The 27,781-nt window shown below is 50.7% G+C and overlaps 1 protein-coding gene across 6 annotated transcripts in view; it reads right to left on the bottom strand.

Moving 5' to 3' along the window:
• Positions 1–27,781, bottom strand: part of SBF2 (SET binding factor 2) — a 293,682-nt gene that overhangs the window by 71,500 nt on the left and 194,401 nt on the right. For all 6 annotated transcript variants that reach the window (XM_040410355.1, XM_040410354.1, XM_040410353.1 and 3 more), the window contains 3 exons: positions 23,375–23,443; positions 5,248–5,418; positions 927–1,189 (listed from right to left, as the gene is read on the bottom strand). In XM_040410355.1, the coding sequence (XP_040266289.1) occupies positions 927–1,189; positions 5,248–5,418; positions 23,375–23,443 (503 nt within the window). The remainder of the gene's footprint in view (positions 1–926; positions 1,190–5,247; positions 5,419–23,374; positions 23,444–27,781) is intronic.

Below are 27,781 nucleotides of genomic sequence, written 5' to 3' on the forward strand. Positions count from 1 at the left end.
TCTGGTCTTAATAAAAGCCCTAAGCTGGCGGTGGTTCCTCTGAAGTCCAGGCCTGTTCATCCTCCGCGGCTCCTCGCTGTCTTACGTTTAGACAATTTTCTATGCCTAAAAACAGGTGTAGGAATTGGTACACTAGACGGGCTTACTGGCCGCTCCTTCCCCGCACACTTTTTTAGACCTGGCGTGAGCCGGGAGAAGCCGCAGATTGTATTTCAGCGTAATAAATGCCCCCTAATAGTTTTCGTCAGTACCCCTGGGGTTTCCCATCGTCTCCCAGGGCCTGTAACGATGCGAGGCAGCACTCACTACCAGAAGGTGGAGATGCGCTGGAGGCTCCTGGACTCTTCTGAAGCCCCGGACTCCATTGCTGCTCTCAGGGCAATTGGTCAGACGTCATTTATGTTGACAACCTGACACACAACACGCCGACTGCTGGTAACGGCTGCAGATAGTAAAGTGCTGGTCCAGGACGGCAGCAAATCTCCAAGAAGCGGAGGAACCATGATGCGTCATGTGCTTTAGGAATGGAGGCCAGTCATGGTGAAGGAATGATCCCCGACAAGACAAACAATGAGCTCAGTGCACTCAGACACCAGAGCGCGATTGTTTATCGTGTTGTGATCGGACACTTAATCTATGTGGAGACATGAGGACAAGCAGAACATTCCACTGGAGGTAAACACGGCATCACATGTGGGGGTCCCGTGTTTAACCCCTCGGGGCAGGACTCGTTTGCCAGTCCTCTAGAAAGCGGGACAGTAAAGCATCACTGCTGTGAGAGATCGGTAGATGACCGACAGGGACCTTCCTCTAAACAGCATGCCAAAGGTTCTTTTCAGTTGGATGCCAGCCCAGCGTATAGCCTCCATTAGCTGTTCACCTGCGCGCCCCATGACACCAGTGTGGCGGATCAGCCATAGTCTTACCTATTGGTGACAATGCTGTTGCTCCCGCTCTCCCAGTCGCCGGCGGCTGATGTCCGCAGTAGTTTGTTCTTGCTGGTGTCCAGCGGTACAAGGAGATAGACCATGAGATTGGAAAAGTGTATGGCTTGGCTGAACACCGTGCTCTCCTCGCTCTGGACCAGCTCCTGCTGCTGCTGCTTGCTGAGTGCAGGCCACAGACGTAGCTGCTCTGCTGCCAGGTCCATGACCGTGTTCTCCTGCCCCAAGATGTCCACACCGTTCTCCTTGAGAGAGAGTAAGACGCATCAGTCAATGTCTACACGCATCATGGTCTACCAAACCGCATTCTAGTTACATCCAGTATTATACTCCAGAGCTGCACTCACTATTCTGCTGGTGCAGTCACTGTGTACATACATTACTTATCCTGTACTGATCCTGAGTTACATCCTGTATTATACTCCAGAGCTGCACTCCCTATTCTGCTGGTGCAGTCACTGTGTACATACATTACTTATCCTGTACTGATCCTGAGTTACATCCTGTATTATACTCCAGAGCTGCGCTCACTATTCTGCTGGTGCAGTCACTGTGTACATACATTACTTATCCTGTACTGATCCTGAGTTACATCCTGTATTATACTCCAGAGCTGCACTCACTATTCTGCTGGTGCAGTCACTGTGTCCATACATTACTTATCCTGTACTGATCCTGAGTTACATCCTGTATTATACTCCGGAGCTGCACTCACTATTCTGCTGGTGCAGTCACTGTGTACATACATTACTTATCCTGTACTGATCCTGAGTTACATCCTGTATTATACTCCAGAGCTGCACTCACTATTCTGCTGGTGCAGTCACTGTGTACATACATTACTTATCCTGTACTGATCCTGAGTTACATCCTGTATTATACTCCAGAGCTGCACTCACTATTCTGCTGGTGCAGTCACTGTGTACATACATTACTTATCCTGTACTGATCCTGAGTTACATCCTGTATTATACTCCAGAGCTGCACTCACTATTCTGCTGGTGCAGTCACTGTGTACACACATTACTTATCCTGTACTGATCCTGAGTTACATCCTGTATTATACTCCAGAGCTGCACTCACTATTCTGCTGGTGCAGTCACTGTGTACATACATTACTTATCCTGTACTGATCCTGAGTTACATTCTGTATTATACTCCAGAGCTGCACTCACTATTCTGCTGGTGCAGTCACTGTGTACATACATTACTTATCCTGTACTGATCCTGAGTTACATCCTGTATTATACTCCAGAGCTGCACTCACTATTCTGCTGGTGCAGTCACTGTATGTATATATTAGGTGTTACGGGTTGTAGATATATGTATTTTTATCCTTGTGGATTTTCTCTCTTGTCCTTTACCTTTGGCTATGAGGTACATTAGTGGACCTCGTCCTGTAACCGCTGGCTGTGAGGTACATTAGTGGACCTCGTCATGTAACCGGTGGCTGTGAGGTACATTAGTGGACCTCATCCCGTAACCTGTGGCTGTGAGGTATATTAGTGGACCTCATCCCGTAACCGGTGGCTGTGAGGTACATTAGTGGACCTCGTCCTGTAACCGGTGGCTGTGAGGTACATTAGTGGACCTCGTCCTGTAACCGGTGGCTGTGAGGTACATTAGTGGACCTCGTCCCGTAACCGCTGGCTGTGAGGTACATTAGTGGACCTCATCCCGTAACCTGTGGCTGTGAGGTATATTAGTGGACCTCGTCCCGTAACCGGTGGCTGTGAGGTACATTAGTGGACCTCGTCCTGTAACCGGTGGCTGTGAGGTACATTAGTGGACCTCGTCCTGTAACCGGTGGCTGTGAGGTACATTAGTGGACCTCGTCCTGTAACCGGTGGCTGTGAGGTACATTAGTGGACCTCGTCCTGTAACCGCTGGCTGTGAGGTACATTAGTGGACCTCGTCCTGTAATCGGTGGCTGTGAGGTACATTAGTGGACCTCGTCCTGTAACCGGTGGCTGTGAGGTACATTAGTGGACCTCGTCCTGTAACCGCTGGCTGTGAGGTATATTAGTGGACCTCATCCCGTAACCTGTGGCTGTGAGGTATATTAGTGGACCTCATCCCGTAACCGGTGGCTGTGAGGTACATTAGTGGACCTCGTCCTGTAACCGGTGGCTGTGAGGTACATTAGTGGACCTCGTCCTGTAACCGGTGGCTTTGAGGTACATTAGTGGACCTCGTCCCGTAACCTGTGGCTGTGAGGTATATTAGTGGACCTCGTCCCGTAACCGGTGGCTGTGAGGTACATTAGTGGACCTCGTCCTGTAACCGGTGGCTGTGAGGTACATTAGTGGACCTCGTCCTGTAACCGGTGGCTGTGAGGTACATTAGTGGACCTCGTCCTGTAACCGCTGGCTGTGAGGTACATTAGTGGACCTCGTCCAGTAATCGGTGGCTGTGAGGTACATTAGTGGACCTCGTCCTGTAACCGGTGGCTGTGAGGTACATTAGTGGACCTCGTCCTGTAACCGGTGGCTGTGAGGTACATTAGTGGACCTCGTCCTGTAACCGGTGGCTGTGAGGTACATTAGTGGACCTCGTCATGTAACCGGTGGCTATGAGGTACATTAGTGGACCTCGTCCTGTAACCGGTGGCTGTGAGGTACATTAGTGGACCTCGTCCTGTAACCGGTGGCTGTGAGGTACATTAGTGGACCTCATCCCGTAACCTGTGGCTGTGAGGTATATTAGTGGACCTCATCCCGTAACCGGTGGCTGTGAGGTACATTAGTGGACCTCGTCCTGTAACCGGTGGCTGTGAGGTACATTAGTGGACCTCGTCCTGTAACCGGTGGCTGTGAGGTACATTAGTGGACCTCGTCCTGTAACCGGTGGCTGTGAGGTACATTAGTGGACCTCGTCCCGTAACCGGTGGCTGTGAGGTACATTAGTGGACCTCGTCCCGTAACCGCTGGCTGTGAGGTACATTAGTGGACCTCATCCCGTAACCTGTGGCTGTGAGGTATATTAGTGGACCTCGTCCCGTAACCGGTGGCTGTGAGGTACATTAGTGGACCTCGTCCTGTAACCGCTGGCTGTGAGGTATATTAGTGGACCTCGTCATGTAACCGGTGGCTGTGAGGTACATTAGTGGACCTCATCCCGTAACCTGTGGCTGTGAGGTATATTAGTGGACCTCATCCCGTAACCGGTGGCTGTGAGGTACATTAGTGGACCTCGTCCTGTAACCGGTGGCTGTGAGGTACATTAGTGGACCTCGTCCTGTAACCGGTGGCTTTGAGGTACATTAGTGGACCTCGTCCCGTAACCGCTGGCTGTGAGGTACATTAGTGGACCTCATCCCGTAACCTGTGGCTGTGAGGTATATTAGTGGACCTCGTCCCGTAACCGGTGGCTGTGAGGTACATTAGTGGACCTCGTCCTGTAACCGGTGGCTGTGAGGTACATTAGTGGACCTCGTCCTGTAACCGGTGGCTGTGAGGTACATTAGTGGACCTCGTCCTGTAACCGCTGGCTGTGAGGTACATTAGTGGACCTCGTCCTGTAACCGGTGGCTGTGAGGTACATTAGTGGACCTCGTCCTGTAACCGGTGGCTGTGAGGTACATTAGTGGACCTCGTCCTGTAACCGGTGGCTGTGAGGTACATTAGTGGACCTCGTCATGTAACCGGTGGCTATGAGGTACATTAGTGGACCTCGTCCTGTAATCGGTGGCTATGAGGTACATTAGTGGACCTCGTCCTGTAACCGCTGGCTGTGAGGTACATTAGTGGACCTCGTCCTGTAATCGGTGGCTGTGAGGTACATTAGTGGACCTCGTCCTGTAACCGGTGGCTATGAGGTACATTAGTGGACCTCGTCCTGTAACCGCTGGCTGTGAGGTACATTAGTGGACCTCGTCCTGTAACCGGTGGCTATGAGGTACATTAGTGGACCTCGTCCTGTAACCGCTGGCTGTGAGGTACATTAGTGGACCTCGTTCCGTAACCGGTGGCTGTGAGGTACATTAGTGGACCTCGTCCTGTTATTAGAGGCTCTGCCTTCTCAATGTCAGTATTATATTGTGTGGCTTGTTCCGTTCTTAGTTCTATACTTCTGATACAGGAGAATTGTGGATGCAGCTCTGGATGTAAACAGAGAACAAGACCTGATGTAACCCAGATGTAAATAGGTTGTTACAATGTATCAGGGATGCAATAAACGACTGGTCCAATGGATACATTGTCAGACTGTTCTAATTAGAGGGCTTGTGCTCAGTCACATACAGTCCAAACATAGGCCCATACACGATATGTAGCTCAGCAGGCGGTGAGTGCTGGACCGGTACCTTTGGCGCCGACGCCGTTCCATGGTTTCCGTCCTTTGCGTTCAGGTACAGAGACCGCACTTGGCTCTGGACGTCATCGTAGAACGTGGTCTCCCAGAACTGCTGGTTGGCCCATATGGTGTGGTCCTGGATACAGGTGTACGCAAACTGGCTGACACCTGCGGACAATTTCTGTAAAATAAATGGAACAAAACAAGACGAATTTAACCGGCAGGAAGAGGCGTCAGAACCGGCGCAATTACATATAAAAAGAAAACTGAAATCCTCTGAACGCAGGGAAACCTGTCAAACAGCACCACAAATCTCAGCTATTAATATACCCCTGCGTACGACATGGGGAAAGAGGGGGAGAACAGGGGTCAGCTGCAGCCGGTTATAATTCAAGATTTTGGATAAAGGCTTTAAAGGGTCCAATCATTTTAGACCATCCCTTTTAATCACCAAACTCCTCCCCCAGCTCCCCAAGGCTCCTCCCCTTGGTCTGAGTGCGGCAGTTCTGTGGTCATCTTTTCTCACTACTGTTTCACGGTCATTGTGTAATGCCTTTCTGCTGAGCATGGCCAATAATGAAGCAGAGCTGTAGGGTAAAGCAGTGGGGACAGAGCACCAGCCAGGACCTGTAAAGAGTCAGGGGGTGGATTTCACACCAACAGGTAAGGCAGGCAATCTGGTCATCACTGCACCGTACGGGACACTGAAGGCAGCAAGCAGAGAAATTATTCGGCAGCCCCTATAAGACACTTGGAGACTGAGGCGGGGGAGCGCGGTGCTGCGCACCACAGGACGGCACAGGCTGCGGTCAGTGCACCCACGTTCCTCTGGATGGCGCTGCAGGAGGAGCAATAGACCCTTGCTGCACCGCTGCCACCTTTCTTCAGACACTGTGCAGATAATATAGAGGGTCCGCTGCGGGGGAGCGCGGTGCTGCGCACCACAGGACGGCACAGGCTGCGGTCAGTGCACCCACGTTCCTCTGGATGGCGCTGCAGGAGGAGCAATAGACCCTTGCTGCACCGCTGCCACCTTTCTTCAGACACTGTGCAGATAATATAGGGGGTCCGCTGCGGGGGAGCGCGGTGCTGCGCACCACAGGACGGCACAGGCTGCGGTCAGGTGCACCCACGTTCCTCTGGATGGCGCTGCAGGAGGAGCAATAGACCCTTGCTGCACCGCTGCCACCTTTCTTCAGACACTGTGCAGATAATATAGGGGGTCCGCTGCGGGGGAGCGCGGTGCTGCGCACCATAGGACGGCACAGGCTGCGGTCAGTGCACCCACGTTCCTCTGGATGGCGCTGCAGGAGGAGCAATAGACCCTTGCTGCACCGCTGCCACCTTTCTTCAGACACTGTGCAGATAATATAGGGGGTCCGCTGCGGGGGAGCGCGGTGCTGCGCACCACAGGACGGCACAGGCTGCGGTCAGGTGCACCCACGTTCCTCTGGATGGCGCTGCAGGAGGAGCAATAGACCCTTGCTGCACCGCTGCCACCTTTCTTCAGACACTGTGCAGATAATATAGGGGGTCCGCTGCGGGGGAGCGCGGTGCTGCGCACCACAGGACGGCACAGGCTGCGGTCAGTGCACCCACGTTCCTCTGGATGGCGCTGCAGGAGGAGCAATAGACCCTTGCTGCACCGCTGCCACCTTTCTTCAGACACTGTGCAGATAATATAGGGGGTCCGCTGCGGGGGAGCGCGGTGCTGCGCACCACAGGACGGCACAGGCTGCGGTCAGGTGCACCCACGTTCCTCTGGATGGCGCTGCAGGAGGAGCAAAAGACCCTTGCTGCACCGCTGCCACCTTTCTTCAGACACTGTGCAGATAATATAGGGGGTCCGCTGCGGGGGAGCGCACCACAGGACGGCACAGGCTGCGGTCAGTGCACCCACGTTCCTCTGGATGGCGCTGCAGGAGGAGCAATAGACCCTTGCTGCACCGCTGCCACCTTTCTTCAGACACTGTGCAGATAATATAGGGGGTCCGCTGCGGGGGAGCGCACCACAGGACGGCACAGGCTGCGGTCAGGTGCACCCACGTTCCTCTGGATGGCGCTGCAGGAGGAGCTATAGACCCTTGCTGCACCGCTGCCACCTTTCTTCAGACACTGTGCAGATAATATAGGGGGTCCGCTGCGGGGGAGCGCGGTGCTGCGCACCACAGGACGGCACCGGCTGCGGTCAGTGCACCCACGTTCCTCTGGATGGCGCTGCAGGAGGAGCAATAGACCCTTGCTGCACCGCTGCCACCTTTCTTCAGACACTGTGCAGATAATATAGGGGGTCCGCTGCGGGGGAGCGCACCACAGGACGGCACAGGCTGCGGTCAGTGCACCCACGTTCCTCTGGATGGCACTGCAGGAGGAGCAATAGACCCTTGCTGCACCGCTGCCACCTTTCTTCAGACACTGTGCAGATAATATAGGGGGTCCGCTGCGGGGGAGCGCGGTGCTGCGCACCACAGGACGGCACAGGCTGCGGTCAGGTGCACCCACGTTCCTCTGGATGGCGCTGCAGGAGGAGCAATAGACCCTTGCTGCACCGCTGCCACCTTTCTTCAGACACTGTGCAGATAATATAGGGGGTCCGCTGCTCGGAAGCCGGTGATGATTGATACACCCCCAGAAATCTGCCGGTCAGGATTACAGGAAAGCTGGGAACAACCCCCGTGGGAACCGCAATGTTGATGTTCAGCTTTCCCAGAGACAGATATAACGGAGCAGTGGAGACGGGGGACATGTTCAGAAGGCGTACCCCAGATGAGTTACATTGAATAGAACCCCCAAATACCTAATGGGACCCCAAAGGAAAGGGACGCACATCTGAATGGGTAAATTTAGTGGGGCCACTTATGTCCATTACCACTGCTTTGGGACCCGCAGGACGCTGAGACCTGCACGACCCACTGAGCTCAGGACATGCCTTGTGCTTCCTTTGGGCCCCTATCCAGCACAGTGCGGGCCCCTTCCTGATGAAGCTCTTCCCTCCTCGCGGTGCTCTTGGCCGCAGGTCCAGGGTCCGGAGGTCCGCCCCGGTTAGACATTATACGGCTCGGTGAAGGTGAGTTACTGTCTAACAGGACCGAGAAGCGCTGATCATGTGCCGGCACTCCCCGGACCGCTGCAGCCAAAACCACACACAGATTTAAGGGGGTCCCTAGAGGGGAGATCCAATATCCCACCGAAAAGCCGCTCCATAGACAACCACAGAATAGGGGGCACTGATGTGCGCGCCGCTGCATCTGCACCTCCCCCAAAAGGCCAGTGATGGGGACGCAGCTGCATGGGGCAGGGGGTCGGACGGGGGCTCGTCTACCCTGCTAGGATTCTTCCCACCAATTTCACTGACAGGTAGACGACCTTTGTGCCACTAATTTTGCACAAACCTTTGTAATTAACTTTGCATTTGGCCGAGCTGCTGAATGAGCTACGAGGATTAGTCCAATGGGATAAACATATTCCGCATGGTTTGTGGATTATCCCGCGCTGAGATCACGGGATCGCAGAAAGTCCACGGTTCCGGTCCAGAAACTAGAATACTAGTCACAATTCTGGGGGGCGCTAGAATGGCAGCTCTATAGGAAGTGAATACAGTAAAGCGCCACCTAGAGGCGGAACCATGCATTGGGATTAAATCTGCACTTTGTCTCCTGAGGGTAAACGGCCCATTAAGGAGAGTTAGTAGGAAGAAGGATATTAACCCCTTACGGACCCTTGACGGACATGTACGTCACAGCTGGACGTGACTTAATTACCACAGACGTACATGTAGGGCAGGCTGATCGGGCGGGTGCAGGAGCCATTTTTTGTCACCTTACATCACAAAAATGGAAATACCAAGCGATCAAAAAGTCAAACGCACCCCAAAATAGTACCAACGAAACCGTCATCTCATCCCGCAAAAAATGAGCCCCTACACAAGACAGTCGCCCCAAAAAAAAATATGGCTTTATTATGGAAAACTGAAACAAACAACCAAAAAAAGTAGACATATTTGGTATTGTCGCATCCGTGACAACCTGCTCTATAAAAATACCACATGATCTAACCTGTCAGATGAACACTGTAAATAACAAAAAATAAAAACGGCGCCAAAACAGCTATTTTTTGTTACCTTACATCACAAAAATTGTAATATAGAGCGACCAAAAATTATATGTACCATAAAATAGCACCAACAAAACTGCCACCCTATCCTGTAGTTTCCAAAATGGGGCCACTTTTTTGGAGTTTCTACTCTAGGGGTGCATCAGGGGGGCTTCAAATGTGACATGGCAGCTTAAAATGATCCCAGTGAAATCTTCCTTCCAAAAACCGTATGGCGTTCCTTTCCTTCTGCGCCCTGCCGTGTGCCCGTACAGCGGTTTACGACCACATATGGGGTGTTTCTGTAAACTGCAGAATCAGGGCCATAAATATTGAGTTTTGTTTGGCTGTTAACCCTTGCTTTGTTACTGGAAAAAAAAATCTATAAAAATGGAAAATCTGCCAAAAAAGTGAAATTCTGAAATTTCATCTCCATTTTCCTTTAATTCTTGTGGAACACCTAAAGGGTTAACGACGTTTGTAAAATCAGTTTTGAATACCTTGAGGGGTGTAGTTTCTAAAATGGGGTCAATGGGGTTTTTATTATGTAAGCCTCGCAAAGTGACTTCAGACCTGAACTGGTCCTTAAAAAGTGGGTTTTGAAATTTTTCTTTAAAACTGTAAGATTTGCTTCTAAACTTCGAAGCCTTGTAACATCCCCAAAAATAAAATGTAATTTACAAAATAATCCAAACATGAAGTAGACGTACGGGGAATGTAAAGTAATAACTATTTTAGGAGGTATCACTATCTGTTTTAAAAGCAGAGAAATTTTATTTTTTTAAATTGCGCATTTTTCAAAAATTTTGGTAAATTTGGTATTTTTTTTATAAATAGAAAATAAAATTATTTGACTCAAATTTACCAGTGTCATGAAGTACAAAAGGTGACGAGAAAACAATCTCAGAACGGCCGGGGTAAGTAAAAGCGTTTTACAGTTATCACCACAAAGTGACAACGGCCTGGTTCTTAGGGTCCTGAAGGGGTTAAGGGGGGTAACAGATTTCCTAAAATGGGTTCTACACACTGATTTATCAAATTGTGCAGAAGTCACTGTGTAATATAAACCTTGCATTTCTTTAGTTTTCTAGATGCAGCCTGCAGTGTAAAGAATGGAGGTTTTGTTTCTAGGTGTCATGGCTATGTCCATGGGTCATGTCTATATGTACGCAGACAGAAGGCGGTATTCTGACGAATGCATGCTATAAATAAGGCCGCGTCCTGGTTTGTACTGGTCATAAATGGGACCAGTCACTGGTGCTAGTGGCGCTGGAGGGCAGCCCTGACTCTGTACACGCCGTGGCGGTCCGCCAGAAAAGAAGAGGAATATGTGAGGAGAGAAGCGATAATGGGAAACATTCCTCTTCCCAGTAAGGCCAGGGTCTGGAATCAATGAGAATTCCAGCAGATTCGATGTGAATATTCCCCAACATGCTTCTCTCCATAGTCTCCGGAGGCCGCTCTGGGAATATCAGGGTTAATAGGGAATTCAGAGCATGGCCACCTGGTGGCTCCTGGAACCCCTGACATATACTGCCGACCAGGGGCCAATCTCCAGAGTCCTCGCTGTAATGGAGGCTGCTCTCCATACATTGAGCTGAAGGAGCAGATATAGCGCTGACATCATCATTGCTCGCTGGCTCCAGTGGTGTTACAGTAAAAAGCATGGCGGACAGAGCGGCAGCCTGACCATCGATGAGCTGAGAGGCAGATGTAACACCGTCACCTTACAGAGCTGGCTTGTTCTCCTCATGTATGTGGTGGATTGTCAGCTCCTGGGAGCAGAGACCGACATGAATGGGTTCTCTGTACAAGGCTGTAGATTATGTTGGTGCCATGTACAGATGGAATGCAGGATATGCACCAGGAGCCGCACACTGATGAAGCCGCCCCTTTAATGCTGCGCATGTCCCTCCATGCTGCTGTGTCATCCTGTGACTCTGTGTGGAGCGGCTGCCTCTGCTGGGGGGGGAGTGTTCTGGCGCTGCCTCTGCTGGGGGGGGAGTGTTCTGGCGCTGCCTCTGCTGGGGGGGATTGTTCTGGCGCTGCCTCTGCTGGGGGGGGAGTGTTCTGGCGCTGCCTCTGCTGGGGGGGATTGTTCTGGCGCTGCCTCTGCTGGGGGGGGATTGTTCTGGCGCTGCCTCTGCTGGGGGGGGGGGTTGTTCTGGCGCTGCCTCTGCTGGGGGGGGGGGGATTGTTCTGGCGCTGCCTCTGCTGGGGGGGGGGGGGATTGTTCTGGCGCTGCCTCTGCTGGGGGGGGATTGTTCTGGCGCTGCCTCTGCTGGGGGGGGGGGGGGGATTGTTCTGGCGCTGCCTCTGCTGGGGGGGGATTGTTCTGGCGCTGCCTCTGCTGGGGGGGGATTGTTCTGGCGCTGCCTCTGCTGGGGGGGATTGTTCTGGCGCTGCCTCTGCTGGGGGGGGGATTGTTCTGGCGCTGCCTCTGCTGGGGGGGGGGGGGGTTGTTCTGGCGCTGCCTCTGCTGGGGGGGGATTGTTCTGGCGCTGCCTCTGCTGGGGGGGGATTGTTCTGGCGCTGCCTCTGCTGGGGGGGGGGGGATTGTTCTGGCGCTGCCTCTGCTGGGGGGGGGGGGGATTGTTCTGGCGCTGCCTCTGCTGGGGGGGGTTTGTTCTGGCGCTGCCTCTGCTGGGGGGGGATTGTTCTGGCGCTGCCTCTGCTGGGGGGGGATTGTTCTGGCGCTGCCTCTGCTGGGGGGGGATTGTTCTGGCGCTGCCTCTGCTGGGGGGGGGATTGTTCTGGCGCTGCCTCTGCTGGGGGGGGATTGTTCTGGCGCTGCCTCTGCTGGGGGGGGATTGTTCTGGCGCTGCCTCTGCTGGGGGGGATTGTTCTGGCGCTGCCTCTGCTGGGAAGGATTGTTCTGGCGCTGCCTCTGCTGAGGGGGGGGGGATTGTTCTGGCGCTGCCTCTGCTGGGGGGGGGGGATTGTTCTGACGCTGCCTCTGCTGGGGGGGGATTGTTCTGGCGCTGCCTCTGCTGGGGGGGGGGGGATTGTTCTGGCGCTGCCTCTGCTGGGGGGGGGGGGGATTGTTCTGGCGCTGCCTCTGCTGGGGGGGGGGATTGTTCTGGCGCTGCCTCTGCTGGGGGGGGATTGTTCTGGCGCTGCCTCTGCTGGGGGGGGGGGGTTGTTCTGGCGCTGCCTCTGCTGGGGGGGGATTGTTCTGGCGCTGCCTCTGCTGGGGGGGGGGGGGGATTGTTCTGGCGCTGCCTCTGCTGGGGGGGGGGGGGATTGTTCTGGCGCTGCCTCTGCTGGGGGGGGATTGTTCTGGCGCTGCCTCTGCTGGGGGGGGATTGTTCTGGCGCTGCCTCTGCTGGGGGGGGATTGTTCTGGCGCTGCCTCTGCTGGGGGGGGATTGTTCTGGCGCTGCCTCTGCTGGGGGGGGATTGTTCTGGCGCTGCCTCTGCTGGGGGGGGATTGTTCTGGCGCTGCCTCTGCTGGGGGGGATTGTTCTGGCGCTGCCTCTGCTGGGAAGGATTGTTCTGGCGCTGCCTCTGCTGAGGGGGGGGGGATTGTTCTGGCGCTGCCTCTGCTGGGGGGGGGGGATTGTTCTGACGCTGCCTCTGCTGGGGGGGGATTGTTCTGGCGCTGCCTCTGCTGGGGGGGGATTGTTCTGGCGCTGCCTCTGCTGGGGGGGGATTGTTCTGGCGCTGCCTCTGCGGGGGGGGGATTGTTCTGGCGCTGCCTCTGCTGGGGGGGGATTGTTCTGGCGCTGCCTCTGCTGGGGGGGGATTGTTCTGGCGCTGCCTCTGCTGGGGGGGATTGTTCTGGCGCTGCCTCTGCTGAGGGGGGGGGGATTGTTCTGGCGCTGCCTCTGCTGGGGGGGGGGGGATTGTTCTGACGCTGCCTCTGCTGGGGGGGGATTGTTCTGGCGCTGCCTCTGCTGGGGGGGATTGTTCTGGCGCTGCCTCTGCTGGGAAGGATTGTTCTGGCGCTGCCTCTGCTGAGGGGGGGGGGATTGTTCTGGCGCTGCCTCTGCTGGGGGGGGATTGTTCTGGCGCTGCCTCTGCTGGGGGGGATTGTTCTGGCGCTGCCTCTGCTGGGGGGGATTGTTCTGGCGCTGCCTCTGCTGGGGGGGGATTGTTCTGGCGCTGCCTCTGCTGGGGGGGGGGGGATTGTTCTGGCGCTGCCTCTGCTGGGGGGGATTGTTCTGGCGCTGCCTCTGCTGGGGGGGGGGGGGATTGTTCTGGCGCTGCCTCTGCTGGGGGGGGGGGGGGGATTGTTCTGGCGCTGCCTCTGCTGGGGGGGGATTGACGGACCATGTGATGACCGGAGTGACGTCACCACAGGTCCTTTTCCTGCACACAGCAAAGAACAAGACAGAAGAGATGCCGGCTGCGCGATCAAGTGGATTAAGGTGAGTTAAATAAAAAAAATATCTTTTTAACCCCTTCAGCCCTATTGTACTATGCATTCTGTATTCAGAATGCTATTATTTTCCCTTATAACCATGTTATGTTATAAGGGAAAATAATAATGATCGGGTCCCCATCCCGATAGTCTCCTAGCAACCGTGCGTGAAAATCGCACCGCATCCGCACTTGCTTGCAATTTTCACGCAACCCCATTCACTTCTATGGGGCCTACATTGCGTAAAAAACGCACGATAAAGAACATGCTGCGATTTTCACTCAACGCACAATTGATGCGTGAAAATCAGCGCCCATGTGCACAGCCCGATATGGATCCGGATTCAGTGCGGGTGCAATGCATTCAACTCACGCGTCGCATCCACGCGAAATACTCACCTGTGTGAAAAGGGCCTTATAGTAGTTATATTCTTGTACATAGGAGCAGTATTATAGTAGTTATATTCTTGTACATAGGAGGCAGTATTACAGTAGTTATAGTCTTGTACATAGGAGCAGTATTATAGTAGTTATATTCTTGTACATAGGAGGCAGTATTATAGTAGATATATTCTTGTACATAGGAGCAGTATTATAGTAGTTATATTCTTGTCAATTATCTTTTTATTGAAAAAGGTCAAGATCAAAAATATCAAGTTGACATTTCATACATAAAAGGTATAAAGATATACAGTATACACCACCTCTGAGGATAGGCACATCCTCTTGTTAGATCTACAATCCAAATGTGAGCATAACATAAAACCACCTGTCAGACATATATATAGCCTCGTTCTAACCTTTAGTATGTGGTCAGATAATACCTGTATTACTCTTTTGTGATACTACACATTGCATGAGATTTTATAAAGTGCAAGTGCTGTTTGTATGATGTCTACAAAGACCCCTGAAATTGAGGCAACCGACCTCAAGAACATATCTAAACAATAATAACGAGAACGAAACAAAAATAGTAGTTATATTCTTGTACATAGGAGCAGTATTATAGTAGTTATATTCTTGTACATAGGAGCAGTATTATAGTAGTTATATTCTTGTACATAGGAGCAGTATTATAATAGTTATATTCTTGTACATAGGAGGCAGTATTATAGTAGTTATATTCTTGTACATAGGAAGCAGTATTATAGTAGTTATAGTCTTGTACATAGGAGCAGTATTATAGCAGTTATATCCTTGTACATAGGAGCAGTATTATAGTAGTTAAATTCTTGTACATAGGAGGCAGTATTATAGTAGTTATATTCTTGTACATAGGAGCAGTATTATAGTAGTTATATTCTTGTACATAGGAGCAGTATTATAGTAGTTATATTCTTGTACATAGGAGGCAGTATTATAGTAGTTATATTCTTGTACATAGGAGGCAGTATTATAGTAGTTATATTCTTGTACATAGGAGCAGTATTATAGTAGTTATATTCTTGTACATAGGAGCAGTATTATAGCAGTTATATTCCTGTACATAGGAGCAGTATTATAGTAGTTATATTCTTGTACATAGGAGGCAGTATTATAGTAGTTATATTCTTGTACATAGGAGGCAGTATTATAGTAGTTATATTCTTGTACATAGGAGCAGTATTATAGTAGTTATATTCTTGTACATAGGAGCAGTATTATAGCAGTTATATTCTTGTACATAGGAGCAGTATTATAGTAGTTATATTCTTGTACATAGGAGCAGTATTATAGTAGTTATATTCTTGTACATAGGAGCAGTATTATAGTAGTTATATTCTTGTACATAGGAGCAGTATTATAGTAGTTATATTCTTGTACATAGGAGCAGTATTATAGTAGTTATATTCTTGTACATAGGAGCAGTATTATAGTAGTTATATTCCTGTACATAGGAGCAGTATTATAGTAGTTATATTCTTGTACATAGGAGGCAGTATTATAGTAGTTATATTCTTGTACATAGGAGCAGTATTATAGCAGTTATATCCTTGTACATAGGAGCAGTATTATAGTAGTTATATTCCTGTACATAGGAGCAGTATTATAGTAGTTATATTCTTGTACATAGGAGCAGTATTATGGTAGTTATATTCTTGTACATAGGAGCAGTATTATAGTAGTTATATTCTTGTACATAGGAGCAGTATTATAGCAGTTATATTCTTGTACATAGGAGCAGTATTATAGTAGTTATATTCTTGTACATAGGAGCAGTATTATAGTAGTTATATTCTTGTACATAGGAGCAGTATTATAGTAGTTATATTCTTGTACATAGGAGCAGTATTATAGTAGTTATATTCTTGTACATAGGAGCAGTATTATAGTAGTTATATTCTTGTACATAGGAGCAGTATTATAGTAGTTATATTCTTGTACATAGGAGCAGTATTATAGTAGTTATATTATTGTACATAGGAGGCAGTATTATAGTAGTTATATTCTTGTACATAGGAGGCAGTATTATAGTAATTATATTCCTGTACATAGGAGGCAGTATTGTAGTAGTTATATTCTTATACATAGGAGCGGTATTATAGTAGTTATATTGTTGTACATAGGAGCAGTATTATAGTAGTTATATTCTTGTACATAGGAGGCAGTATTATAGTAGTTATATTCTTGTACATAGGAGCAGTATTTTAGTAGTTATATTCCTGTACATAGGAGCAGTATTATAGCAGTTATATTCCTGTACATAGGAGGCAGTATTATAGTAGATATATTCTTGTACATAGGAGGCAGTATTATAGTAGTTATATTCTTGTACATAGGAGCAGTATTATAGCAGTTATATTCCTGTACATAGGAGGCAGTATTATAGTAGTTATATTCTTGTACATAGGAGGCAGTATTATAGTAGTTATATTCTTGTACATAGGAGGCAGTATTATAGTAGTTATATTCTTGTACATAGCAGTAGTATTATAGTAGTTATATTCTTGTACATAGGAGCAGTATTATAGTAGTTATATTCTTGTACATAGGAGGCAGTATTATAGTAGTTATATTCCTGTACATAGGAGGCAGTATTATAGTAGTTATATTCTTGTACATAGGAGCAGTATTATAGTAGTTATATTATTGTACATAGGAGCAGTATTATAGTAGTTATATTCCTGTACATAGGAGGCAGTATTATAGTAGTTATATTCTTGTACATAGGAGCAGTATTATAGTAGTTATATTCTTGTACATAGGAGCAGTATTATAGTAGTTATATTCTTGTACATAGGAGCAGTATTATAGTAGTTATATTCCTGTACATAGGAGGCAGTATTATAGTAGTTATATTCTTGTACATAGGAGGCAGTATTATAGTAGTTATATTCTTGTACATAGGAGCAGTATTATAGTAGTTATATTCTTGTACATAGGAGCAGTATTATAGTAGTTATATTCTTGTATACAGGAGCAGTATTATAGTAGTTATATTCTTGTACACAGGAGCAGTATTATAGTAGTTATATTCTTGTACATAGGAGCAGTATTATAGTAGTTATATTCTTGTACATAGGAGCAGTATTATAGTAGTTATATTCTTGTACATAGGAGCAGTATTATAGTAGTTATATTATTGTACATAGGAGCAGTATTATAGTAGTTATATTCTTGTACATAGGAGGCAGTATTATAGTAGTTATAATCCAGAGAAGGTAAAAGAGAAGATGTTCCTGTGTATAGGAGCTTACAATCTAAATGGTATTTGTAGATATCAGGGGCAACAACCTGGATGGAAGCAGAGTCATGACCACCTCTCTCTCTTGCAGCAGACAGGGTAAAGATGATTGACTGACGAGGGATGACAGACACAACAGGAACGAGACTGCCCCTGACCTATATTAACCCCCAGGTGACTGGGTCACACAAGGTCAGACTGACTCATTAACAGAACAGTGGGGGGTAGATAGTACTTGAATACTCCCCGTAGGATAGGAGGTCAAAGTCAATATGGAACAAAACCTTCTGGGACCAGACTCAGCATTTCTTCCTGTCACCACGGACTTTAATGGTGAATCTGTGCCTTAGGTTTACACTGCCTGAAATATTTCGAGGTTTTCCATGATGTCTGGTATGATAGTAAAGCTGATCTCACATTTCACATGTACTCAGGAGACGAGCAGGAATTTCAGGAACTTGGGAGAAGAAGGAGACAGATTAGATCAGGGGCGTAGCTATAGGGGGGTAGAGGTAGCAGTCACTACCGGGCCCAGGAGCCTAAGGGGCCCAAAGACCCTTGTGCCACTGGCATTATAGAAAGTGCATGCTGGCCAATTCACACCTCTGGCTGGAGCGAAGCGTTAGGTTGAGACCTCGGCATGAGGGGCCCTTCCATGTTTTCCTCAGGCAGCAGGAAGGCTACGTGCTCCCCTTACCAACAAGCACTGAGGGACGGGGGCCCAAGCTGAACTCTTGCACTAGGGCCCCTGGATCAGATCTGCGCTCACAAATAAAAACACGCATTGCTTTGAGCTCGTCTAGTTTCCTTCCCATGGCGGCCGGTTATGCCGGTATTTCCAGGGTCTAGGGAGTTAACTGTAACCGGCAGCGGCCATATACATAGCAGACTCTCTTCACCTTCTTATGGTTAACACATTGGAGGTTTCATCAGATTTAAAAACCGTAATATAAACACATGAAACCCGTTACACGTATGTGTTTCACCTGTAAAAACTGCGATTACCGCATGGCAAATGCAGAAAACATCGTCCTCCTTAAAATGTCAACTAGCTGCACGCAAGACAAATAACGAAAGCCAAAGACCTAGTAAAGGGAACCGCAACCACCGGAGGCTTCTGGACCGCCCTCCGTACTCCTGCCCATGGCGTGCTCTGCAAAACACGGATGCCGGCTGAGGTCGTGCTGCCGTTTTTTTTTTACTCCTGCAGAAATGTCCACAAAATGGAAAAGAATAGGACAGTTCGATTTGTTTGCAGGGCAGTGGAACAGATTTACGGATGCGGACGGAACACCCATCCTTTGTGGCCCCATTGAGATGAATGCGGAGCCGATGTGAACCAAAACTACAGCTGTGCGCATGAGCCCTAAGGCTGCGTAGAGATCTTTATGGCGTTGTCTGCCATCTTTATTCCTCCTGTGGGATTTGTCTCGCCTGCAGCCAGTTGGCACTGACTCGCATTCTGTTCATACTGATGCGATATTTTGTAATCACAGGTCAGTGAATAAAGACAGAATGTGAGGGGCGAGCCTCCGAGGACGGCCACGTAGGTGCCGCTTCCTGTTTGCTCCAGAAGGATGGTTTTTAATCTTTTTCAAGAAAATCTGGCTGGAATCATTTTCTTATTCTCAAGAGATTGTCTACGTCCAACAAACAGAAAATCCGCGCGGTGCGAGAAGGTGATCGTGCCGGGTGAGCGGCCCCCTCGCTGTTTGGAAAGCAAAGATCAATTCAGGTCGAAACAGTTGATTTACAGCAATCCAAAAATAACTTCAGATTTTGGAAGTAAGAGGATCAGCCCTGTTCACAGCTCGGCCCCGAGGGCCGCGGCCAACAAGAGGGGAGCCATCTATTCTGCTTGTGTAACAACAGCGCTTCCTGCTTTTCTCCGAGGCGGTAATTATGGCCGGAGCCACAAATCACAGCCGCGCACTGTTCTTCGTCTTGGGGCCGTATTCACAAAATCTCCCTGTTCATTTACCGGATTATACATTAATTCCTAGATATAGATCCAGTCTGAAAGACATTTCACCAGGAATCCTATTCTGGAAACTGGACCCTACATACATTACTTATCCTGTATTATACTCCAGAGCTGCACTCACTATTCTGCTGGTGCAGTCACTGTGTACATACATTACTTATCCTGTACTGATCCTGAGTTACATCCTGTATTATACCCCAGAGCTGCACTCACTATTCTGCTGGTGCAGTCACTGTGTACATACATTACTTATCCTGCACTGATCCTGAGTTACATCCTGTATTATACTCCAGAGCTGCACTCACTATTCTGCTGGTGCAGTCACTGTGTACATACATTACTTATTCTGTACTGATCCTGAGTTACATCCTGTATTATACTCCAGAGCTGCACTCACTATTCTGCTGGTGCAGTCACTGAGTACATACATTACATTACTTATCCTGTATTATCCTCCAGAGCTGCATTCACTATTCTGCTGGAGAAGTCACTGTGTACATACATTACTTATCCTGTACTGATCCTGAGTTACATCCTGTATTATACTCCAGAGCTGCACTCACTATTCTGCTGGTGCAGTCACTGTGTACATACATTACTTATCCTGTACTGATCCTGAGTTACATCCTGTATTATACTCCAGAGCTGCACTCACTATTCTGCTGGTGCAGTCACTATGTACATACATTACTTATCCTGTACTGATCCTGAGTTACATCCTGTATTATACTCCAGAGCTGCACTCACTATTCTGCTGGTGCAGTCACTGTGTACATACATTACGTATCCTGTACTGATCCTGAGTTACATCCTGTATTATACCCCAGAGCTGCACTCACTATTCTGCTGGTGCAGTCACTGTGTACATACATTACTTATCCTGTACTGATCCTGAGTTACATCCTGTATTATAATCCAGAGCTGCACTCACTATTCTGCTGGTGCAGTCACTGTGTACATACATTACTTATCCTGTACTGATCCTGAGTTCCATCCTGTATTATACTCCAGAGCTGCACTCACTATTCTGCTAGTGCAGTCACTGTGTACATACATTACTTATCCTGTATTATACTTCAGAGCTGCACTCACTATTCTGCTGGTGCAGTCACTGTGTACACACATTACTTATCCTGTACTCATCCTGAGTTACATCCTGTATTATACTCCAGAGCTGCACTCACTATTCTGCTGGTGCAGTCACTGTGTACATACATTACTTATCCTGTACTGATCCTGAGTTACATCCTGTATTATACTCCAGAGCTGCACTCACTATTCTGCTGGTGCAGTCACTGTGTACACACATTACTTATCCTGTACTCATCCTGAGTTACATCCTGTATTATACTCCAGAGCTGCACTCACTATTCTGCTGGTGCAGTCACTGTGTACATACATTACTTATCCTGTACTGATCCTGAGTTACATCCTGTATTATACTCCAGAGCGGCACTCACTATTCTGCTGGTGCAGTCACTGTGTACATACATTACTTATCCTGTACTGATCCTGAGTTACATCCTGTATTATACTCCAGAGCTGCACTCACTATTCTGCTGGTGCAGTCACTGTGTACATACATTACTTATTCTGTACTGATCCTGCGTTACATCCTGTATTATACTCCAGAGCTGCACTCACTATTCTGCTGGTGCAGTCACTGTGTACATACATTACTTATCCTGTATTATACTCCAGAGCTGCACTCACTATTCTGCTGGTGCAGTCACTGTGTACATACATTACTTATCCTGCACTGATCCTGAGTTACATCCTGTATTATACTCCAGAGCTGCACTCACTATTCTGCTGGTGCAGTCACTGTGTACATACATTACTTATCCTGTACTGATCCTGAGTTACATCTTGTATTATACTCCAGAGCTGCACTCACTATTCTGCTGGTGCAGTCACTGTATACATACATTACTTATCCTGTACTGATCCTTAGTTACATCCTGTATTATACTCCAGAGCTGCACTCACTATTCTGCTGGTGCAGTCACTGTGTACATACATTACTTATCCTGTACTGATCCTTAGTTACATCCTGTATTATACTCCAGAGCTGCACTCACTATTCTGCTGGTGCAGTCACTGTGTACATACATTACTTATTCTGTACTGATCCTGCGTTACATCCTGTATTATACTCCAGAGCTGCACTCACTATTCTGCTGGTGCAGTCACTGTGTACATACATTACTTATCCTGTATTATACTCCAGAGCTGCACTCACTATTCTGCTGGTGCAGTCACTGTGTACATACATTACTTATCCTGCACTGATCCTGAGTTACATCCTGTATTATACTCCAGAGCTGCACTCACTATTCTGCTGGTGCAGTCACTGTGTACATACATTACTTATCCTGTACTGATCCTGAGTTACATCTTGTATTATACTCCAGAGCTGCACTCACTATTCTGCTGGTGTAGTCACTGTGTACATACATTACTTATCCTGTACTGATCCTGAGTTACATCCTGTATTATACTCCAGAGCTGCACTCACTATTCTGCTGGTGCAGTCACTGTGTACATACATTACTTATCCTGTACCGATCCTGAGTTACATCCTGTATTATACTCCAGAGCTGCACTCACTATTCTGCTGGTGCACTCACTGTGTACATACATTACTTATCCTTTACTGATCCTGAGTTACATCCTGTATTATACTCCAGAGCTGCACTCACTATTCTGCTGGTGCAGTCACTGTGTACATACATTACTTATCCTGTACTGATCCTGAGTTACATCCTGTATTATACTCCAGAGCTGCACTCACTATTCTGCTGGTGCAGTCACTGTGTACATACATTACTTATCCTGTACTGATCCTGAGTTACATCCTGTATTATACTCCAGAGCTGCACTCACTATTCTGCTGGTGCAGTCACTGTGTACATACATTACTTATCCTGTACTGATCCTGAGTTACATCCTGTATTATACTCCAGAGCTGCACTCACTATTCTGCTGGTGCAGTCACTGTGTACACACATTACTTATCCTGTACTGATCCTCAGTTCCATCCTGTATTATACTCCAGAGCTGCACTCACTATTCTGCTGGTGCAGTCACTGTGTACACACATTACATTATAGAATAGGGATCTCACCCCAGAGCATAAATCAGGAGACTGCGACCATATGGAGATGAAGACTATCTAGGTTCGGCTGCACATGTGATGTAAGAGGACAGAATGGCGCCGGGGGAGGTGCCGACTCTCTCCAGCCTGAAGGGGCGACAGCAGACAGGACAGTCGGTGGGTTCACTGCCCCTTTAAGGGAGCGTTTCGCCGTCTTCCCTCGTGACCGTTAATAAGAGCAGATTAATTATAAAACTATTCCCTCGTTATTTACAGGAATTCTTACAGTATGAACAACAGGAAGACGGAGACGCTGCAACCCCCGAGGCAGATCCCTGTGTGAATCAGGACTAAATATAACCCCCCCCCCACCCTAATCCCGTGACCTTCACCCCCCTGCATTACACAAGTGGATGAGTCCGCCGGGTGACGAACATTTCCTGTTACGATAACAACAAATAAACCAATAAAATGAAAATATCGGCAATAAAAGCCGAAAGCAATGAACAGAAGACCTGGAATTAACCCTTTCCGCCTGGAAGAGCCGTGTCCCAGGATCGAGCCCCCAACGTGTTCGCCCCCCACATAGGAGCCACGGAGGTTCTAGGTGCAGGGAATCTAGATCGTGGCATAAAAAGCTGCGCATTTAGTGTTTCCACGTAATGTGGGTCTTCTTCCAGTTTTATGTTGGTTTAGTGGGAGGGGGCGGGGCTTCAGGCCGCGCGACACATTTACCACAGTTTACACCACAGCGCATGATCGTATCGGGAAGCACGCGCTGCCGGAGGATTTATATACAGTGAGTGGGAAGACTGAATACTTCTCTCAGCTGCGCATTTGTTACAATTGCAGCCGGTGTGGACGACCTCAGTAACGGAGCCGCACTCACCGAGTATTTATGGGTATTCGGAGCGCTCACAATGGGGGTACGAGACTCACCCTACAGAAGGCGGTGGCCAGAGGCAGAAGCTGCGCCGCGATGTGATATTCCTCCAAGCTGGAGCAGTCCTGAAAGAGAAGACAGGAGAAGGTGGGTGACAGGGACAACACTGCGGGGGCCACAGGTCCAGGACCGCGGACAACACTGCGGGGGCCACAGGTCCAGGACCACGGACAGGGACAACACTGCGGGGGCCCCAGGTCCAGGACCGCGGACAGGGACAACACTGCGGGGGCCCCAGGTCCAGGACCGCGGACAGGGACAACACTGCAGGGGCCCAGGTCCATGACCGGACTAACACTGCGGGGGCCACAGGTCCAGGACCGCGGACAGGACTAACACTACGGGGGCCCCAGGTCCAGGACCGCGGACAGGACTAACACTGCGGGGGCCCCAGGTCCAGGACCGCGGACAGGGACAACACTGCGGGGGCCACAGGTCCAGGACCGCGGACAGGGACAACACTGCGGGGGCCCCAGGTCCAGGACCGCGGACAGGGACAACACTGCGGGGGCCACAGGTCCAGGACCGCGGACAGGGACAACACTGCGGGGGCCACAGGTCCAGGACCGCGGACAGGGACAACACTGCGGGGGCCACAGGTCCAGGACCGCGGACAGGGACAACACTGCGGGGGCCACAGGTCCAGGACCGCGGACAGGGACAACACTGCGGGGGCCACAGGTCCAGGACCGCGGACAGGGAAAACACTGCGGGGGCCACAGGTCCAGGACCGCGGACAGGGACAACACTGCGGGGGCCACAGGTCCAGGACCACGGACAGGGACAACACTGCGGGGGCCACAGGTCCAGGACCGCGGACAGGGACAACACTGCGGGGGCCCCAGGTCCAGGACCGCGGACAGGGACAACACTGCAGGGGCCCAGGTCCATGACCGGACTAACACTGCGGGGGCCACAGGTCCAGGACCGCGGACAGGGACAACACTGCGGGGGCCCCAGGACCAGGACCGCGGACAGGGACAACACTGCGGGGGCCACAGGTCCAGGACCGCGGACAGGGACAACACTGCGGGGGCCTCAGGTCCAGGACTGCGGACAGGGACAACACTGCGGGGGCCTCAGGTCCAGGACCGCGGACAGGGACAACACTGCGGGGGCCACAGGTCCAGGACCGCGGACAGGGACAACACTGCGGGGGCCCCAGGTCCAGGACCGCGGACAGGGACAACACTGCGGGGGCCCCAGGTCCAGGACCGCGGACAGGGACAACACTGCGGGGGCCACAGGTCTGTGACAACACTGCGGGGGCCCCAGGTCAAGGACCGCGGACAGGGACAACACTGCGGGGGCCCCAGGTCCAGGACCGCGGACAGGACTAACACTGCGGGGGCGGGGGTCCAGGACCGCGGACAGGGACAACACTGCGGGGGCCAAAGGTCTGTGACCGCGGACAGGGACAACACTGCGGGGGCCACAGGTCTGTGACAACACTGCGGGGGCCCCAGGTCCAGGACCGCAGACAGGGACAACACTGCGGGGGCCCCAGGTCCAGGACCGCAGACAGGGACAACACTGCGGGGGCCCCAGGTCTGTGACCGCGGACAGGGACAACACTGCGGGGGCCACAGGTCTGTGACCGCGGACAGGGACAACACTGCGGGGGCCACAGGTCTGTGACCGCGGACAGGGACAACACTGCGGGGGCCACAGGTCTGTGACCGCGGACAGGAACAACACTGCGGGGGCCACAGGTCCATGACCGCGGACAGGAACAACACTGCGGGGGCCACAGGTCCATGACAGGACTAACACTGCGGGGTCCCAGGTCCGTGACCGCGGACAGGTACAACACTGCGGGGGCCCCAGGTCCATGATCGGACTAACACTGCGGGGGCCCCAGGTCCATGACCGCGGACAGGATGGAGCAGACCTCGGATGAGCTAAAGGGGGGTCCCGATACATAACCAAGAAGCCTTCCATACTAAAAAGTTCTACAATTTTTAAAAAGACTTTGCACTTCAATTTCTACCCAGTTTCAGTAACTCTGCTTGCCATCACCGTCATTGAATGGAAACATTCTTGTCTGCATACAGGTTTTCACCTTTTTTGGAAACTTGCAATACTTCTCACAGCTGAGGGTTTGTTACAATGACATCCAGTCCTGACAATGTATCAATGCCATAACTCCAGGCTGATGCATTTCTCCTTTAATGATACATTGTAACAAACAGTCTATATATGTGACCCCCCATTATGAAAGGTCAGCCTGGAAGCAGGAGACGTGGAGTCGGCAGAGGCTGTGGGGGATTTCACCGCGTTTTTTACGTTTCCAGGAAGCCGAGGAATCTCCGATATTAGGGGCCCATGAAGCGGCGATCTGTTATCAGCAGAGCTAAGTATAGAGAAGGTGAGTCACCGGCCAAACACATGGACGGCGGGCCCTAAGGGATGTGACTAACCTAATCCGCCGCCCCCCACCGTACGAGACCACAGAACGCCATAAGCTGCGGCTCAGACGTGTCCCTCCTTCCTTTAGATCTCCCACAGAAGAGTGATCGAGCCTTAAAGGGGCGGTGCGGATATCTGTTATCCAGGGATCCATCGACACTGGCGCTCCGTGGGACTGTACTGTCGCCATCAGTCCGAGGGGGTCCCTGCAGTTAGACCCCCACCCTGGGACAATCCCTTAAGGTACATGTAGAATTGCAGGGCCAGATTAGCAGCTATTCCGGACGAGGGGGGTGGTAGTACAGGAGCATGGGTGATGGTCGGCTCTATGCTGGGGGCGCGGGGTCATCACATTCTATAGTGGAGGACTGGGCGATGCCAATCAGATGGGGGTGGTAGTACAGGACCATGGGTGATGGTCGGCTCTATGCTGGGGGCGCGGGGTCATCACATTCTATAGTGGAGGACTGGGCGATGCCGATCAGATGGGGGTGGTAGTACAGGAGCATGGGTGATGGTCGGCTCTATGCTGGGGGCGCGGGGTCATCACATTCTATAGTGGAGGACTGGGCGATGCCGATCAGATGGGGGTGGTAGTACAGGACCACGGGTGATGGTCGGCTCTATGCTGGGGGCGCGGGGTCATCACATTCTATAGTGGAGGACTGGGCGATGCCGATCAGATGGGGGTGGTAGTACAGGAGCATGGGTGATGGTCGGCTCTATGCTGGGGGCGCGGGGTCATCACATTCTATAGTGGAGGACTGGGCGATGCCGATCAGATGGGGGTGGTAGTACAGGAGCATGGGTGATGGTCGGCTCTATGCTGGGGGGGCGGGGTCATCACATTCTATAGTGGAGGACTGGGCGATGCCGATCAGATGGGGGTGGTAGTACAGGAGCATGGGTGATGGTCGGCTCTATGCTGGGGGCGCGGGGTCATCACATTCTATAGTGGAGGACTGGGCGATGACGATCAGATGGGGGTGGTAGTACAGGAGCATGGGTGATGGTCGGCTCTATGCTGGGGGCGCGGGGTCATCACATTCTATAGTGGAGGACTGGGCGATGCCGATCAGATGGGGGTGGTAGTACAGGACCATGGGTGATGGTCGGCTCTATGCTGGGGGCGCGGGGTCATCACATTCTATAGTGGAGGACTGGGCGATGCAGATCAGATGGGGGTGGTAGTACAGGAGCATGGGTGATGGTCGGCTCTATGCTGGGGGCGCGGGGTCATCACATTCTATAGTGGAGGACTGGGCGATGCCGATCAGATGGGGGTGGTAGTACAGGACCATGGGTGATGGTCGGCTCTATGCTGGGGGCGCGGGGTCATCACATTCTATAGTGGAGGACTGGGCGATGACGATCAGATGGGGGTGGTAGTACAGGAGCATGGGTGATGGTCGGCTCTATGCTGGGGGCGCGGGGTCATCACATTCTATAGTGGAGGACTGGGCGATGACGATCAGATGGGGGTGGTAGTACAGGACCATGGGTGATGGTCGGCTCTATGCTGGGGGCGCGGGGTCATCACATTCTATAGTGGAGGACTGGGCGATGCCGATCAGATGGGGGTGGTAGTACAGGAGCATGGGTGATGGTCGGCTCTATGCTGGGGGCGCGGGGTCATCACATTCTATAGTGGAGGACTGGGCGATGCCGATCAGATGGGGGTGGTAGTACAGGAGCATGGGTGATGGTCGGCTCTATGCTGGGGGCGCGGGGTCATCACATTCTATAGTGGAGGACTGGGCGATGTCAATCAGATGGGGGTGGTAGTACAGGAGCATGGGTGATGGTCGGCTCTATGCTGGGGGCGCGGGGTCATCACATTCTATAGTGGAGGACTGGGCGATGCAGATCAGATGGGGGTGGTAGTACAGGAGCATGGGTGATGGTCGGCTCTATGCTGGGGGCGCGGGGTCATCACATTCTATAGTGGAGGACTGGGCGATGCCGATCAGATGGGGGTGGTAGTACAGGAGCAT

The sequence above is a fragment of the Bufo bufo genome, chromosome 10, assembly GCF_905171765.1.
Source record: "Bufo bufo chromosome 10, aBufBuf1.1, whole genome shotgun sequence".
Lineage (NCBI taxonomy): Eukaryota > Metazoa > Chordata > Amphibia > Anura > Bufonidae > Bufo > Bufo bufo.